Source organism: Artibeus jamaicensis, unplaced genomic scaffold (assembly GCF_021234435.1).
Source record: "Artibeus jamaicensis isolate MK-2021 breed Jamaican fruit bat unplaced genomic scaffold, CSHL_Jam_final contig_548, whole genome shotgun sequence".
Taxonomy (NCBI): domain Eukaryota; kingdom Metazoa; phylum Chordata; class Mammalia; order Chiroptera; family Phyllostomidae; genus Artibeus; species Artibeus jamaicensis.
The window spans coordinates 21,623,946-21,640,338 of NW_026521883.1; the positions used below are offsets into that span (position 1 = coordinate 21,623,946).

General features: G+C 35.8%; 2 protein-coding genes across 2 annotated transcripts in view; one reads left to right on the forward strand and one right to left on the reverse strand.

Moving 5' to 3' along the window:
• FAM227B (family with sequence similarity 227 member B) overlaps positions 1–16,393 on the forward strand; it is a 217,028-nt gene that overhangs the window by 71,111 nt on the left and 129,524 nt on the right. The gene's annotated exons all lie outside the window — the stretch shown is intronic.
• FGF7 (fibroblast growth factor 7) overlaps positions 997–16,393 on the reverse strand; it is a 75,310-nt gene continuing 59,913 nt past the window's right edge. The window contains exons 3-4 of the mRNA XM_037156523.2: positions 10,729–10,832; positions 997–9,672 (exon numbers count right to left, since the gene is read on the reverse strand). Coding sequence (XP_037012418.1) covers positions 9,478–9,672; positions 10,729–10,832 — 299 coding nt within the window. The 3' untranslated portion in view covers positions 997–9,477. The remainder of the gene's footprint in view (positions 9,673–10,728; positions 10,833–16,393) is intronic.

Here is a 16,393-nt window from a genome sequence, read left to right on the forward strand (position 1 = left end):
TTATAATACTTCTGAGAGTCGCTAGTTTAAACAAAACATTTGTAACTAAATTTGTATTGTACTTAAACATTGACATGATGCTTTGTAGTGAAGTATGCTCATTATTCTGTTACTGAGCTGGAAGTGGTTTATCCATCTATTTACCGAATACTTACTGAGTGCTTACTTTGTGCCAGATGCTGCTAAAGGTACTTTGAGATGTGCAAGGGAGCAAAACAGATAAGATCCTTTCTCTGTAAAACGAATGGCCTAGTGATGCGATAAACACAATGGATCCAGGAAACTTTATGGTTTTTGTTGAGCAGTGAGACAGTTGGACAGGTAAGGTAGAGCCAATTGTTTGACAGTCTTGAATACTATTTTAAAAGATTTAAATCCAATAGGATGTAAAGAGCCAACATGGGTTCTTCAAGTGGCAACTGAAACAGCCAAAGTCACGTTTTAGGAAGATCAAGGAGTTAGGTAGCAACTGAGATGAGAAGGAACTTGAGACAGAAGAATGATCAGGGAACAATGGCTAACCTCTAGACATGAGTCTAGACACTCATGAGGTTGTAGAAGAACCAAGAAACATGCATCTGAGATATTGAGAAAGGAGAAACTAGCCGAGTTTTGGTAATACTAGATAGTCAAAGGGAAGCAGAGGCAAGAATAACAGCTGACCAAGTTTTGAGCGTAAATAATAGCAAGAATATTTATCCACTCCTATGTACTGTTGGTTAAAATACATGTTTAGAAAAGTTTTCTGAAAATCAGTTTTTCAAAGTGCATTTTTAAAGGAATTTTTGGTCCAATATTTCTATTTTTATAATCATCTTAAAGAAATAATCAGAAATATAAATAAGCATTTATAAAAAATATATATTTATGTTAGTGAAAAATTTAAAACAACCGAAATAACCAGCCACAGAAGATCAGTTTAATAAAGAAGAGTAAAGTAGAAACCCTCTCATCTAGTCTAGAAGATACATTAATTTGTTGATTAGTGGAAACATCTTATTAAACTGGGGAATTATTAAATTGATATATACATGCCTTAAAATTTTTATTTCAAACATTACATACATCCAACTGACAATTTCTGATTCAAGGTTATGGCCTTTCCTCTGAGTATGATTCTAATAATTATATTGCCCATTAAATAATATCTTCAATGGGGTGAGATTTCAATATCTACCAAGCACTCTAAGTATAAACTCTATATTTTTATTTTTATTTTCCTGTTGTCTTCCCATACCTAATTTAACATTTAAGTTTTTAATCTCTTTATTCATTACCACTGCATAAGCCACTCGAAGAACTTTGGCTTCTTTTGAGTAATGGAAAATAATTGCAGTTTTAAACACAAGAATTGCATTATCTGAAATATAACTTAACAGAATCAAACTGGCTGCTCTGTCTGAGAACTCTGGGGTGTGTGCAGGCGAGGGGCGACTTTGTACGCTTTGTACTCCATGGTTGTTCCAATGCACTCTGTCTAGTGTTCGCATTTAATTTTAGCCTCAATCATGAAGAGCAAAAATATGAAGGCATCTAAGAAAACTAGGGATCCAAAAAGCACCAAGGACTTTAGAATCTTATGGAATAAGAAAGTATGGAATTAGGTAGGAAGCAGCATAAGTCTTAGGGTGTTTAAGGAAGAAACAAGGATAAAGAACCAGATATAGTTCCTAAAGAGACTTCCCCCTCCCTGTCCCGGGTAGCCAAAGGCTCTCCAATGCATAGAGAATTCCCTGGGAAGTTTTAGAAACACCATTGTCTAGGCTGCATCCAGGATACACTGATGCAGCTGACCTGGGTGCAGGGGAGCCTAGAAATCATTTTTTTTTTTAATCCCAGGTAATTCCAGTATACATCTGGCAATAAAATCAATTATTTTCAAGTCTTTAGGGGTCTTTTTATCCTCAGATAGTCTTGGGCAACTTGTGATTGATTGCCTCCACCATCCAAACTCGCTCTGGTTTGAGGAATTTCAGTTGGCATCTATGATCTTTCTGTCTTGAGACAGGGCAGGGGAAGGGAGGATTATCTTTAGGTTGGCTCTGAAGGCAAGGTCATTTCCTTCGTGTGGAGGCGAAGTGAGATGGTAAGGTTTACAGCTCCATTAGGACTTTAAGGAGGCACGACTCAAGCTAAAAGGCAGTCCAGAACTGTGGTTCAAATTTTTTCTCAGAGAACAAACCATACAGTATCCCTCAGGGAAGGATGGAGAATGTTGTCACATAGAATATACCTAGTTCTTTCTCTGCTGAATGGCTCACCACAGAAAGCCATGAATTACTCCTATTAGGCACTAAAGAATCCTGTGTGTGGCAGTGGACTTAAAACCATCCAGTTTATGACTTAAAGTGGCCTCCAATGATCCCTGCTTTCTAGTAATTGTGTCTGTATGTGATTCCCTACACTTCAGTGTAGCAGAAGTGATGGAACATTCCTTTCAAGATTAGGTTATAAACACAGTTGCTTCCCTTTTGGCCATACTCTCTCATTTTCTCTGATCACTTGCTTTATTGGAAACAAATTGCCATGTTTTAAGTTATGCTATTGAGAGGCCCATGTGCTGAGGAAGTGATGTTTCAAGCCAGCAGCCAGTGAGGATCTAAGGGGGATCCCTTTATGAGTTGAGAGCATTGAGATAATAATAGATGTCTGCAGGCCTGGCCAACACCTTGATTGCAGCCTTGTAAAAGATTGTAAGTAATGACACCTAGTGAAAACATGCCCAGGTTCCTGAGCAGTAAACTATAGGATAATAAATACTTGCTGTTTAAGCCACTAACTTCAAAAATGTGTTATATAACAATAGATAACTAAGAGTTGCTGGATTAATCAAGAGACAGGTCTGCCATCTTCAAGCTAAACATTATTATATAGCTCACATTTAATTATTAGAATATAAATGTGCATAGCTCTTCATAAATTTAATAATGAGGATTTAGAAACTGAAATCAAGCAATAATCAGAAAGTAAAAAAAATAAAAGCCATCTTCTCAGGTGAGAATAAATACAGGTATTATTGGGAAGAAACTAGGACTTTATTATTTCTAGCTTCCTGTCAAATCTCCTCAACTCAAAAGTAATAAATTTTCTTGACAAACCATTCAAAGTAAGAGGATAAATGGGACCATATGTGAACCTCAAGAAACATCACCTTCATTGAAAACAGCTGTTTAGTTGAATAAATATAGAAGTAAAATAGAGTAGCCTGACAACAATGCTGAAACAGACATTGAGTTTTAATGAACTATATCATGTTAAGATACACTAACCAAAGAGGCCAATTAAATATTCTCTGAAAACTCTGTTTTGGAGTGATCATGGAAATGGGTAAGGCTGATGACCATCTGGTACCCACAAGTTAGTCACAATGACTTTCATCTATTCTGATAAATCAGTGGTGTACAAGGTCTGTCCAGAAAAAGTCCAGCCATTGTTAATATAACAAGAACTGTTTGCACAACATCCACATAACCTGGAGCCAAGGAGACTGGACTGGAATGCGCTTGTGTGAACACTGACGACTCACTATACTATTCAGCAGGGGTGGTAGATGCAAGTGAGTGAGCATGCACACTGGGTGGCCATAGCATCCAAAATGACTGAGCAAATAGAGCAATGAATTAGCATCAAATTTTGTGTGAAGCTTGAACATGCATCTGTGGAAACTATTAGGATGATTCAGAAGGCCACAGCTATGAGCAACCAGTGACTGGCAGCTTCATCACAACAACATGCCTGCTCATGCATCACGTCTCGAATAGAGTTTTTAGTGGAACATTAAATCACCCAGGTGACTCAGTTCCCCTACAGTCCAGATTTGGCACCCTGAGACTTCTGGCTTTTCCCCAAACTAAAATTACCTTTGAAAAGGAAGAGATTTCAGACCATCAGTGAGATTCAGGAAAATACAATGGGGCAGCTGATGAATGGGAGAACTGTGTGAGGTCCCAAGGTGACTACTTTGAAGGGGACTGAGGCATCACTGTCCTGTGTACACAAAGTTTCTTTTATCTTGCAACTTTTCAATAAATGTCTCTATTTTTCATAGCTCATGGCTGGATACCTTCTGGACAGACCTCATATTCTGATTGACCATTATCCACTCATGCTACATAGTTACATATTTTTTATATTGCCCTTATTCTTAGTGAACTTTAAATAACATTTTGGTTTTCTTTAGCAATGTGAGATCTGTGTGTAAATTGGACTATGAGAGGGTACAAATCTCTTGTGTCTTATTCATGCCCAAGTATATGGCACTAGGGTAGTGGTATAAATGAAGCTGCATGATAAACCTTGTACATCTTTCTGATGCATAACTTTTACTCACTGTTGTCACTATCATAGTAAAACAAACACAAATGTATTATGAAATAAAATATAAAAATTACATGTGTCTTAAGAGAGAGGATATTTCTTTAAAAAATATGTCTTTGATGGGTTACCTTAGACTCTCGTCTCTACCTCTGTTACTGGCATTTCAGTAGAAAATTGTGAGAGGCACTGATTTAGGATATTTGTCATTATGGAGTTGCTTTTACTACAGTTGTTCCCATTGTCCATCTTTGTGTTCTTTGTCACTCTGGAGAACCAAAAGTGCAGCTCCAGGGCAGGAAAGTAAGAATTTATCTGTAGCATGTCTGCTCTTCTATCAAGTTGAATTTATAGCCAACTCAAAGGTTGACAATTTATATTTCAGCTTTTTTATGTGAAAATATTTTAGTTCACAAATTGCATTTGAATATAACTTCTTGCCCTGGCCAGTGTGGCTCAGTTGGTTGGAGCATTGTCCCACAAACTGAAAAGATCGTGGGTTCCAGTCCCAGTCAGTGCTTTGCATACCTTGCAGACATGCCTGCCTTGCCGATTTGGTTCCCAGTCAGGGTGCATGGGAGAGGTAGCCTATTGATGTTTCTCTTTCGCAGTGGTGTTTCTCTCCCTGTCTCACCCTTCTTTCCCCTCTCTCTAAAATTAATAAGCATTTCCTCAGGTGAGGATTAAAAAAAAGAATCTTTATTACTACTATTACTAATATTTATAGTCTTAATTTTTTCCTAATTATTGGAAACCTATGTATTTAACAATATTCTCTTTGAAAGACCATTTTAAGAAAAGGTTAATCTGTTTATATGGATATTGTGCACAATGCTCTCCATTTGCAAATAAAGAGGTACATGTAAGTGTTGAATAGGAATTAGGGTTATAAGTTGCATTATTTTTTAATCCTTTTGGGAAAGATCATCACAGTATAGACTAATCAATTGTGTATGAAGTGAATTGCCAAAACATCTCATGTTTGCATGCAAAATGTAAAGATCATATCTCAAAGGATTTCTTCAAAAGAGATCACTGGATAGTAATCCCAGCAGTCTAAGAGTAGGAAGCACATGCTAAGCGCCCTAGATTCTTGTGACAAATCTCTACCTAAGCAGCTATATGACTTTGGGTGTGTCACAGTCTTCATTTCCTGGCCTGCATATGGGTGAGAGGTACTTACGCCCCTTGCAGTTCTGACTGAGATTCTAGAATTCTAAGCATATGTAACTGGTGCAGATTTTCTGAAATTTGCATGATAAATGTAAAAATTGGGGGCATATAATTCAAAGTGTTTCTAGAAATACTACCAGATTGGAATTACTGCTAAATATTGGTTTAATTCAGCATTGCTGTATAATTTGATCATACCTTCATAGTCAAAGAATATTAGGTCCTAACAAACTTGTATCTGGTATGCGTATATACTATTTCTGCTTAAATTTCATATAATCATGTTTCACCCTAACTTTTGCCTCCTTGAACAACCAAAAGAAGGACAACAACAAATTAAAAAAAAACCCCAAAACTGAACTGCCAGAAAATCAAACTGTATGGAAGTCCAACAACCAAGGAGTTAAGGAAAAAACATTTATTCAGACCAGTAGGAGGGGCAGAGAAGATGCATGTCAAGGCAGCAGCTAGAGGACCAGGTGGGCAAGAGGGAAGCTGGTGGATCAGGCAGTCCCATATTTGCATGCAGATAAACCAGAAGGAACAACGGGGGAGCGAGACAGACTGTGCAACCCAGGGTTTCAGCATGGGAATATAATGCCTCAGAGCCTCTGACTATAAAAATCTTTGGGGGTAGCAGCAGTGGGATAAACTCCTAGCCTCACAGGAGAGTTTGTTAGAGAGACCCACAGGTTTCTAAAATGTACTCAAACACACCCACCTGGGAATCAGCACCAGAAGGGCCCAATTTGCTTGTGGGTAGTGGGGGAAGTGACTGAAAGCTGGAAGAGAGCTGAGCAAGCACCACTGTTCTCTCTCAGACCCCTCCCCCACCTACAGCACCACAACACAGTGATGTGGGTTGTCCTGCAAATTAGAGGAAAAAGTGAAGGCTATGCAAAAAGTGAAATAAAGAAAAATATATAGGAAACCAACAGTGAAGGGAAGAAAAACTGGACTCAAATCAATGATTTGGAGCAGGAGGAAGAAATAAACACTCAACCAGAACAGAATGAAGAAATAAGAATGCAAAAAAATGAGGAGAGGCTTAGGAACCTCCGAGACAACTTTAAACATTCCAACATCCAAATCATAGGGGTGCCAGAAGGAGAAGAGGAAGAGCAAGAAATGGAAAACCTATTGGAAAAAAGAATGAAGGAGAAGTTCCCCAATCTGAGAAAGAAAATAGACTTTTAGGAAGTCCAGGAAACCCATAGAGTCCCAAAGAAGTTGGACCCAAGGAACCACACACCAAGGCACATCATAATTACATTACCCAAGATTAAAGGTAAGGACAGAATCTTAAAAGCAGCAAGAGAAAGGGAGACAGTTACCTACAAAGGAGTTCCCATAAGACCATCTGCTGATTTCTCAAAAGAAACCATACAGGTAAGAAGGGGCTGGAAAGGAGTATTCCAAGTCATGAAAGGCAAGGACCTATATCCAAGATTACTCTACCCATCAAAGCTATCATTTGAAATGAAAGGGCAGATAAAGTGCTTCCCAGATAAGATCAAGTTACCCGAGTTAATCAGCACCAAACCCTTACTATATGAAATGTTACAGGGACTTATCTAAGAAAAAGAAGATGATCAAAAATATGAACAGTAAAATGATAATAAACTCACAACTATCAACAACTGAACCTAAAAAAGACAAAAATAAAAATAAAGCAGACAACTAGAACAGGAACAGGATCACAGAAATGGAGATCACATGGAAGGTTATTAGCATGGAAGGGGAGTGGAAGGAATGGGGGAAAAGGTACAGGGAATAAGAAGCATAAATGGTAGGTACAAAATAGACAGGGGGAGGTTATGAATAGTGTAGGAAATGGAGAAGCCCAAGAACTTATATGTATGACCCATGGACATGAACTAAGGGGGAAATGGTGGGGGAGGAGGAATAAAGGGGAGAAAAGATGGAAAAACTGTAACAGCATAATCAATAAAATATATTTAAAAAAAGTAAAAATAATAAAAAAATGAAGTAAAATTTATCTAATTACGAATTGTCTTTTATATTCAAATATTGAATCAATCTGTATGAAAATTGATTATGGAAAGACATTCTACTAGGTACTAAGGATATAAATATGAAAAACATAGGTCCTCTTCTGCCCTCACACATTCACAAGATTACATTCACAGAAGCTTGATCCAGGAAGCTAGTCTAGTAAGACCCTTGAGTCAGATAACAGTGAAAAATATCATGGCACCTCCCCAGAGTATGTCTGAGAAGGAGCAGTTCTTTCTAGCTTCTTGCAGCCTGTCATGTAGGTGAGTCACAAAAAATTCAATTGAATCTGTTATTTCTATTCATTTAGCCATTTCATGTAATTCTCTCCAATAAATGCATTACCAAATAATAACAAAGGATATTGAATGACAAGTAATTTTAATTTAAAACCATCATGGTGAGCATATCAATAGTATAATTTGGATAAATGTTGACCTCCTATTAATGAATATATAAAGTACTACCAAAATCTGCCAGTGGAAGAGTTATGTGTACATTTACTTTTCTGATAAGCACATTATCTATAGCCTTTTTGACACTGAGGGCTTTAAGACCCTGTTTTGGGCTTTGTGCTCTTGCCATCTAACAGGAGAACAACTTTTGATGCTGCCTTACTCTGAATGTCAAGATTTCTAGAGATTAGAAAAATTATACTAACTTTAAATATGTATGTTTTGAAAATATGGTACAACTGATAAATGTAGTCTAACTTTAAATTCTGTAAGTTCTTTTAACTTACATGATTCAATTTTAATTGACAAGAGTATGTGGCAGAACATATTTCACATTTTTGCATTGTTCCCTGGGAGACATCTATTGTAAGAATTGCTGCAGGCTGTCGTTTTTGTCTGTCATCCAGGATTTGCTGGCTCAAGTGCTGTGTACTGGACTTAGTGCTGGTCACGAGGAGGAGGGAACTTGCAGTTGAGCCACCCTGTTTTGTTATTGCTTTAGAATTAAAAGCATATGAAACAGAGACAGCTTATTAAGGTTGTTTTTTATAAATAACATAAACTTAACAAAACAATAAAGTTCATATACAACTTAAAATAGAGTTTAATGCTATAACCACCGAAAAAGCATGATTATTTGTGGGAAAAAACATTATTAAAAGCCATATTCCTGAATATGAATTATACAAAAGGTAGATTATATTACTTGAATTTTAACTTTTTGGGATTATGAAATGTTATTTTGTGGCAAGTGAGATGAAATACAGTATTATCATCATTATTGCTATTTATACACAAGATTTTTGAAAATACCCTTGTAGCAATATCCTTTCAATTTGAGCAGCACTATGAATTTTGTTTCTGTTAATAAGCACAAAAAATGTTCTAGTCATATACTTTTATAAAACTACCTATTTGATTTAATTTCATAATAGAACTTTTGAGAGAATATTTCTTCTTTTCTGATCAGTGTTTGAATGAACTATGAGTTTTTACCAGAAAGCATTTCAAATACTGCTCATCTTCCATAGTTAGCGTTGGCTTGATTATCTGACAAGTCATTCCAGCAGCCTTCAGGTCTGACACATCTTATATAACATCATCTGCATTATTATTATTATAGCAGCCATTTAATAAGCAGATAGGAATATTTAAATAATCATTATCAGATAATCAAATCTAACATACTCTTAAGGGTAAATTAACTTAGGAAAAAACAGTACTATTACTAACATCATGATTGTACAACCAGTTTTACAATTTTTTACAACTTTTAGTTACTAAATCTGATTTTTGTGTTTATTTTTCAAATCTTTCTTTAATGCAGTCTCTTAAAATAAACATAAATCGCAAGTCCAGCTTGATCAGTTTTTCAGTAGTTTTCCAGCCTTTCTTGGTTACTTAAAAAAAAAAAAAGAAAGAAAGAAAGGAAAGGAAAGGAAAGAAAAGAAGAAAAGAGAAAACAGTCCACTTAAAGAAATCTCCCTGCTGGAACTGGTTTCTTATATACCACATATGATTAGGTTATTGCCATAGGAAGAAAGTGAGCTGTTTTTTGTTCTTTCTTCGTTTTTCTCCCTCTTACAGGAACCCCCTTTTGATTTAAGGCAACAAACATTTCTCCTCCACTGTGTGTCCATTTAGCTGATGCATATGTGTTGTAATGGTTTTCCAGAATTAATTCTTTGAAGTTGCAATCTTCATTGCATTCTTTCTGTTAAAACAACAAACAAATGACATTATCCAAATGATTTTTAGAGGGACTCAATTAAACAAAGAGGAAGCAGTAATATTTAGTAGAACTAAAACATATATGAGGTGGGTGTAATGAAGTCAATTAGATATAGGTTCGCATATTTGCAAGAATAAATGACATCTTAATGTTTTTTAGAAAAAGATAAAATGATACACATTTGGTTATGCAACAGATTTGCAAACATGTGGCTTTTGGCAGTCGGTTGCTACTGTTCTTTAATGTTAGGAGCTATTTCCCCTTAATTAGCAGCTCTCATGTTACTCTGCCCAAGTCACTCAATCCCTGACCACTGAGACTTGGGTATAATTAGCACAGCTTCTGCCTCCCTCAGCTGAAAGACGTATTTCACAACCACTCTTCACTTTCTACACTGCCTGCAGTAGAGATGGAAAATGAAAAGTTAATTTATTTGTTCATCGATCCAACTAGTCATTCATCCCTTTAATTAAACCTATATTTTTATGTAATTAGCTTGTGCCAGGTATTGTACCTTTGGGAATACAAAGGAAGGTCAATTTTTTTTGTAGGATGAACTGTTACATATTTTATTGTAATAAAGTGGGAACAATGAGAATACCTGCAGTTCAAAGCCCATGATTTTGAGATTGATGTTGATAAACAGACTTTTGAATTTTCTCCCAAGAATTTTTATGTCAGCAATGTGCAAATTGGGTACACTTTAAAAAAAAGGGCTTTACTAGTTATAGACAGAAATTTTAGATTTTAGATTTTAAGTATCTAAAATGCACATGGAATGTTAGAACTGGAAGAATTTTTAGAGATTAGTTCAACTCAATTTACAGATGAAGAAACCAATGTCCAGAGAACTAAGCAATTTGTCCACTCACTCAAAAAAAACATTTTTCTTAATGCTTGAATATAAAATATTGTAATGAAATCATTACCTTATATAGTTAGAGTGAAATTAATTCAATTTTTACTCTTCAGAAAGGAAAGATGTTCTTGATAAAAATGAGTTTGAAAAATTAAGGCTAAGCTATTGATTATTAATACCTTTGCATAGAGTTTCCCTTCCTTGTTCATTGCAAGAAAATATTCACTCTCCACCCCTTTGATTGCCACAATTCCAACCTCCACTGTCCTGATTTCCATGATATCTGCAAGGAATCACAGAAAGACATGTCAGTTACTCATTCAGCTTTGCAGGTTATGCAGGAATGACCATTTGTCTTTATTTCTGTCTTATTAGGAAGTTGTTAAGATTATTAATGTGATTATTTCATTAGCCCGAGCCCCCTTTAACACATGCACACAAACACCAGATTACTAGTTCTTATTAAGAATGTGCAAACTACTGATTTTTTTATTTTGTGGACAAATATATCTGGATTGAAGTAAATAGTTACATATTTGAGCTTAGCTTTTTCTTCTCTAGAGTTACATTTCTTTTTAAAATTAATTAATTTATTTTTATTGCTGTTCAAGTACGGTGTCTCCATTTCCCCCCACCCAACTCATCCCCACCTCCCACCCTTGATCCAACCCTCTTGGTTTTGTACATTTCTAATTTACAAGAATAATAACAATAACAATAATGGCTAAGGTTTAGTGAACTTGTACCACATGCTAAGAATTGTTCCAGGCTTATGTGTTAACACATCTACTTATCACCAAGATATGGAGACATGTGCTCTCATTATACCCAGTTTACAGATCAAGAAACTTAGGCATAGAGCAATTAATAATTTGCCCAAATTCTCTTAGCTGGTAAGTGTCAGAAGTAGTATTTGAACCCAGATGGTCTCTCTTAATCATTATGTAATACTATAAAAGTATATGATAAGCTGACATCTTAACTTTTCTACTTAAACTGTGTCTTAAAAATTAGTGCTAACAGAGTATCTCTTGAATATACTGAAATTGAATAAAAATGCAGTCAAAGCAATTGTAAATGACGGTAAACAGAGCCTAGCCTTCCAAAATATTAATAGTAAGTTTTTTGATACATGAAGATAACTTAAAACCAAATTATGAATCCTCCTCATATGTTATTTTATAAATCTATACCTTTCCAAATGATTGTTTCATCTTTGTTGAAATTAGTTTTACAAAACATGTTATAGTTACCACGAGATTGTTAACCTAGTATTTTCATTATATATCTTTTACTTGTGTGCTATATTTTAATGGCTCATACTAAATACCAAAACCTTAAGAAATGTTTAAAATTGATTTTGGAATTAAAAGTTTAGTGAATATTTTAATTTAATTGCTGTTAATGATACTTTCAACATGAAGATGGAAACAAGGGGCATTTCCTGTGCCTTGCATGATATAAAGAAAATTCTAAGTGAAAATTATCTGCACAAATTGAGACTCCAAAAGCTGTTTTCTAAGATATTCATTTAATTAAAAGAAAATCTGATAGTTTACTCCATGCCTTTACTTCATTCTCTTACTTATTCTTTTCACTTCAGTTTTCCTGTTTGGGGGATAAAATCATCACCCCCTTCCCTGAGATGGACGCAGCCTAGTTAATATTTGTCATCTGCCGCACACATGTGCTGCGCACAGAAGCCATTTGCCAGTCTCCTACGCTTGGCCCTTGTTGGGGCTCCAGATGAGCATTCTGCAGCTGTTCATCTAGAATAAGGGTCTACAAAGAAAACGCAAAAACCCAATATTAATCTTTTTAAGTGTTTATGAAGTATTGTCAGAATGCAGAGTACTGTTCTGTAATTTTAGGGTGCAAATTAAGAAAAATAGCCCTGGTTTCTGAATTCCAGAAGTTAAAAATCTAGTATAAGCAGCAAACACATCTGTAAATATACCTTAAGTGAAAGAGAAAAAAATTGTTTTGGAAAACACAGCCCTGAAGAGGAGGCTAAGGGAAATTCTGGCAATAGTTTGCAAACATAGGAAGGCTGAGTCACTGATGCATTTGTGCAGCATTTAGCAAATGTTCACTGAGAGCCAGTTTGGTGCCAGGTTGGTTCAGAGACAAACCAGCCAGCCCTCTTGGAGTGCTCTGTCTGGTGACTAGGTCTTCTTTGTGTTCATTGAAGGAACACCAATGGGAAATAATTTACTATGCCAAAGAGTCTGATTAGGTTAAATGTGTACTAATAGAATGAATCATACTGAAGAAATTCACCAATTTAACATACTCATATTTGCAATACCTTCAAAATTGAATAAATTCATCTATTTAAAGACATATGGTAACATCTTACCACTGTAAAATGATATGAAGTCAATGTTTTCTTTATTCTCAAGTCCATTTACTCCTGCTTTTCCTCCCTTTATTCAATATTATGTATTTTTCTTAGATAGAAAGAAGAGTACTGATAAATAGGCTTCAGATGTCTTTCACACTCAGTTGTAATTAGGGAATGGAATCTGTAATGTTCACTGACTTGTCTTTAATAGGGCAGCTGTCCAGACAATATGACTGTTGATAGAGGCATTGCTAATCATGACATGTAGACGTCTTCCATTTCGGGTCTAGTCATGACAGTATGTTCATATTGTCCCACTTCCAAACCCTTTTGGTCTCTGTTCCCTGCCTGTCCATTGCTCATTTTATCTTTATTGCCCTCTGACAAGCATCACCACTTAATATGTGATGAACATTGTTAATCATACCCCTCCACATATTGGGGTACAGGCTATCAAAGAACTTTAGGTTTTTAACAACCCAGTTCAAAAGGGAGCTAGCTGAACCAATAGCTTATCAAAATAGATACACAGATGGCAAATAAGCATATGAAAAGGTTCAATCTTTAAAGATTCTACCCTTACCTGGTATTACAATAGACTTGAAAATGATAAGGTTCCTGATTCAGGAATGTTCTAAATTGTTTGATGTATTTAAAAAATATCTTTCACTAGGAAATCAACAGATTTAAAAGTAAAATGCCTGGAAGAGCATTCATTAAGTGGTGTTGTCAGAATCAATAACCTCTCAGCCCTGACTTTCTAAGTCTGTTTTCCCTTCTTTCATTCAAGAAAACCCCAGAATGAAAAACCTAAAGTTTAAGTACGGAATGGGGAAGTGATGTTCCTACACATTCACAAAGACCTGCAGAATTCACTAAGTAAGCTTATGGTATCCTGCCCTCCAAACCACAAGCCAGGCAGTCACTCAGAAAATATAATATAGAAATACATAGCATGCAATATTAAGTTAGCTATTCAACCAAGTAAGTTAATTGTACATGTTTTTTGGTCTACTGTCTGTCCTTGCCTCATAGAAGACAAATATAAAGGCTTATCTTTTTTGTTGGTCTGGATTTATATCTTAAGAGAATATTATGTATATAAAGAACATAATAAATTTGTTCCCAAAGATGAAAGGCATATTGCATGGGTGCATCAAGTTGTTAATGATCATGGTAGCATAATGATAAAGTTCAAAAAATAGATAAAAAAAAGATAATCTCACATAGCAGAACATGAAAAATGAGACAACATGTCAAGTAAATTGGCCTTTAGCTTTGTTAACAATACTTTTGTTAACAGTACTGTCAACCATAGTATCAATCCATCACTTAGTATGTCACCAGTGCACACTAGGGAAAATGCCCCAAATGACTTTCCTGAATTTTTTTCTGTGATTAATTTCTGTTAAAGTCATATGAGTCTACCATCGTCAGCATTCCTCACCAGAGGGTGCATTTGTTCAGCGGATGCACCTGCACTGCCACATCACTCTCACCCAGAGCCCATCACTGACCTGATGGTTTGCTGTTGGCAGTACACATTCTATTGGTTTAGACATGCACCTGTCATTATTGTATCAATTAGAGTAATTTTATTGCCCTAAAAATCTTCAGTGCTCTGCCTTTTTATCCCTGTCCTCATACCCAACCCCTGGCAACCACTGATCTTTTACTGTCTCCATAGTTCTGCTTTTTCCAGAACATTACATAGTTGGAAACATACAGTACGTAGCCTTTTTAGAATGACTTCTCTCACTTAGTCATATGCATTTAAGGTTCCTCCATGTCTTTTCATGAATTACAGCAGAAAAAATTTCATATCTCATCACACAGATGTCATCCCACCCCAATTCCTTGAATATTTTTTCCCTGAACCTTTTAAGCTTTATATTTAAAAGTTTGGAAGGGGTACATATTAAGATATATGTGCTAGCATGATAACTAAAAATAATTCTACAGTAGAAAAGAAGTGGAGACAATTGTTTAATGGTTATTGGGCCAACCAGAACATTGAAATGTATCCTTAACCATTTAATTTTTTTATTTTTTATTGTTGTAAAATTTCATTTATTTTTTAGACAGAGGGCAAGGGAGGGAGAGAGGAAAAGAAACATCAATGTGTGGTTGTCTCTTGCATGGCCCCTATTGGGGATCTGGCCAACAACCCAGGCAGGTGCCCTGACTGGGTACTGAACCAGTGATCCTTTGGTTCATAGGCTGGCTCTCAATGCACTGAGCCACACCAGCTGGGGGTGTCCTTGACCATTTTAAATATACTTTCCTGGGCACATTAACTAAGAATTGGTATCAAAAAAGAAGGAAAAAAACACTTTTAATGTTAAATAACTTGTGATTTTCTCTCAAGCTTGGATTATCGAGTGGGAAATCTTAACCCTTATATATGTATATTACATTTAAGACTATAGATTTCATTTATTATTCCATTAGAGTATATACAAAAAATACAGCCATTATATCCAAAACAAAAGCTCTTAAAACTTAACAATAAGAAAACAAGCAACCCAGTTAAAAAGTGGGCAAAAATGAGCAGATGCTCCATGAAAGAAGATATCCAATGGCAAATAAGCATCTGAAAATCTGCTCAACATCATATGTCATTATGGGATTGAAAATTAAAACAACAATGAGATACTACTGTACAACTATTAGAATGACTAAAATCTTTAAAACTGACAACGCTATATGCAGAAAAGGAGCAACCAGAACTCTCATTCATTTATTTTTTTACCTGAATGAATTTTATTTTTTAAATTATTTTATTGTTGTTCAATTACAGTTGTCTGGATTAACCCTCCCACTATTCCCCCCTACCCAAGCCAAATCGATCTCCCTCCCTTGCTTCCATACCCCCACCTTGGTTTTGTCCATGTGTCCTTCATAGTTGTTCCTGAAAACCCTTCCCCCCATTATCCCCTCCCACTTCCCCTCTGATTACTGTCACATTGTTCTTAATTTCAGTGTCTCTGGTTATATTTTGCTTGCTTTTTTCTTTTGTTGATTAGGTTCCAGTTAAATGTGACATCATTTGGTATTTGTCTTTCACTGCCTGGCTAATTTCATTTAGCATATTGCTCTCCAGTTCCATCCATGCTATCGCAAAGGGTAGGAGCTCCTTCTTTCTTTTTGCTGTGTAGTATTCCACACAGTATTTGCTGTGTAAATATGTCATAGTTTTTCAATCCACTCATCTACTAATGGGCACTTACATTTCTTCCAGCACTTGGCTATTGTAAATTGTGCTACTATGAACATTGAGTGCATAGTCCTTTTGGATTGGTGTTTCAGGGTTCTTACAGAGCTCTCATTCATTGTTAGTGGAAATGCAAATGGTACAGCCACTTTGGAAAACAGTTTGGCGGTTTCCTAAGGAACACTAAGCACACTCTTATCATGCAATCCAGCAGTCCTGCCCTTGGGTATTTACTCAATTGATTTTAAAACTCATGTCCACACGAAAACCTGAACCTGAAGGTTTA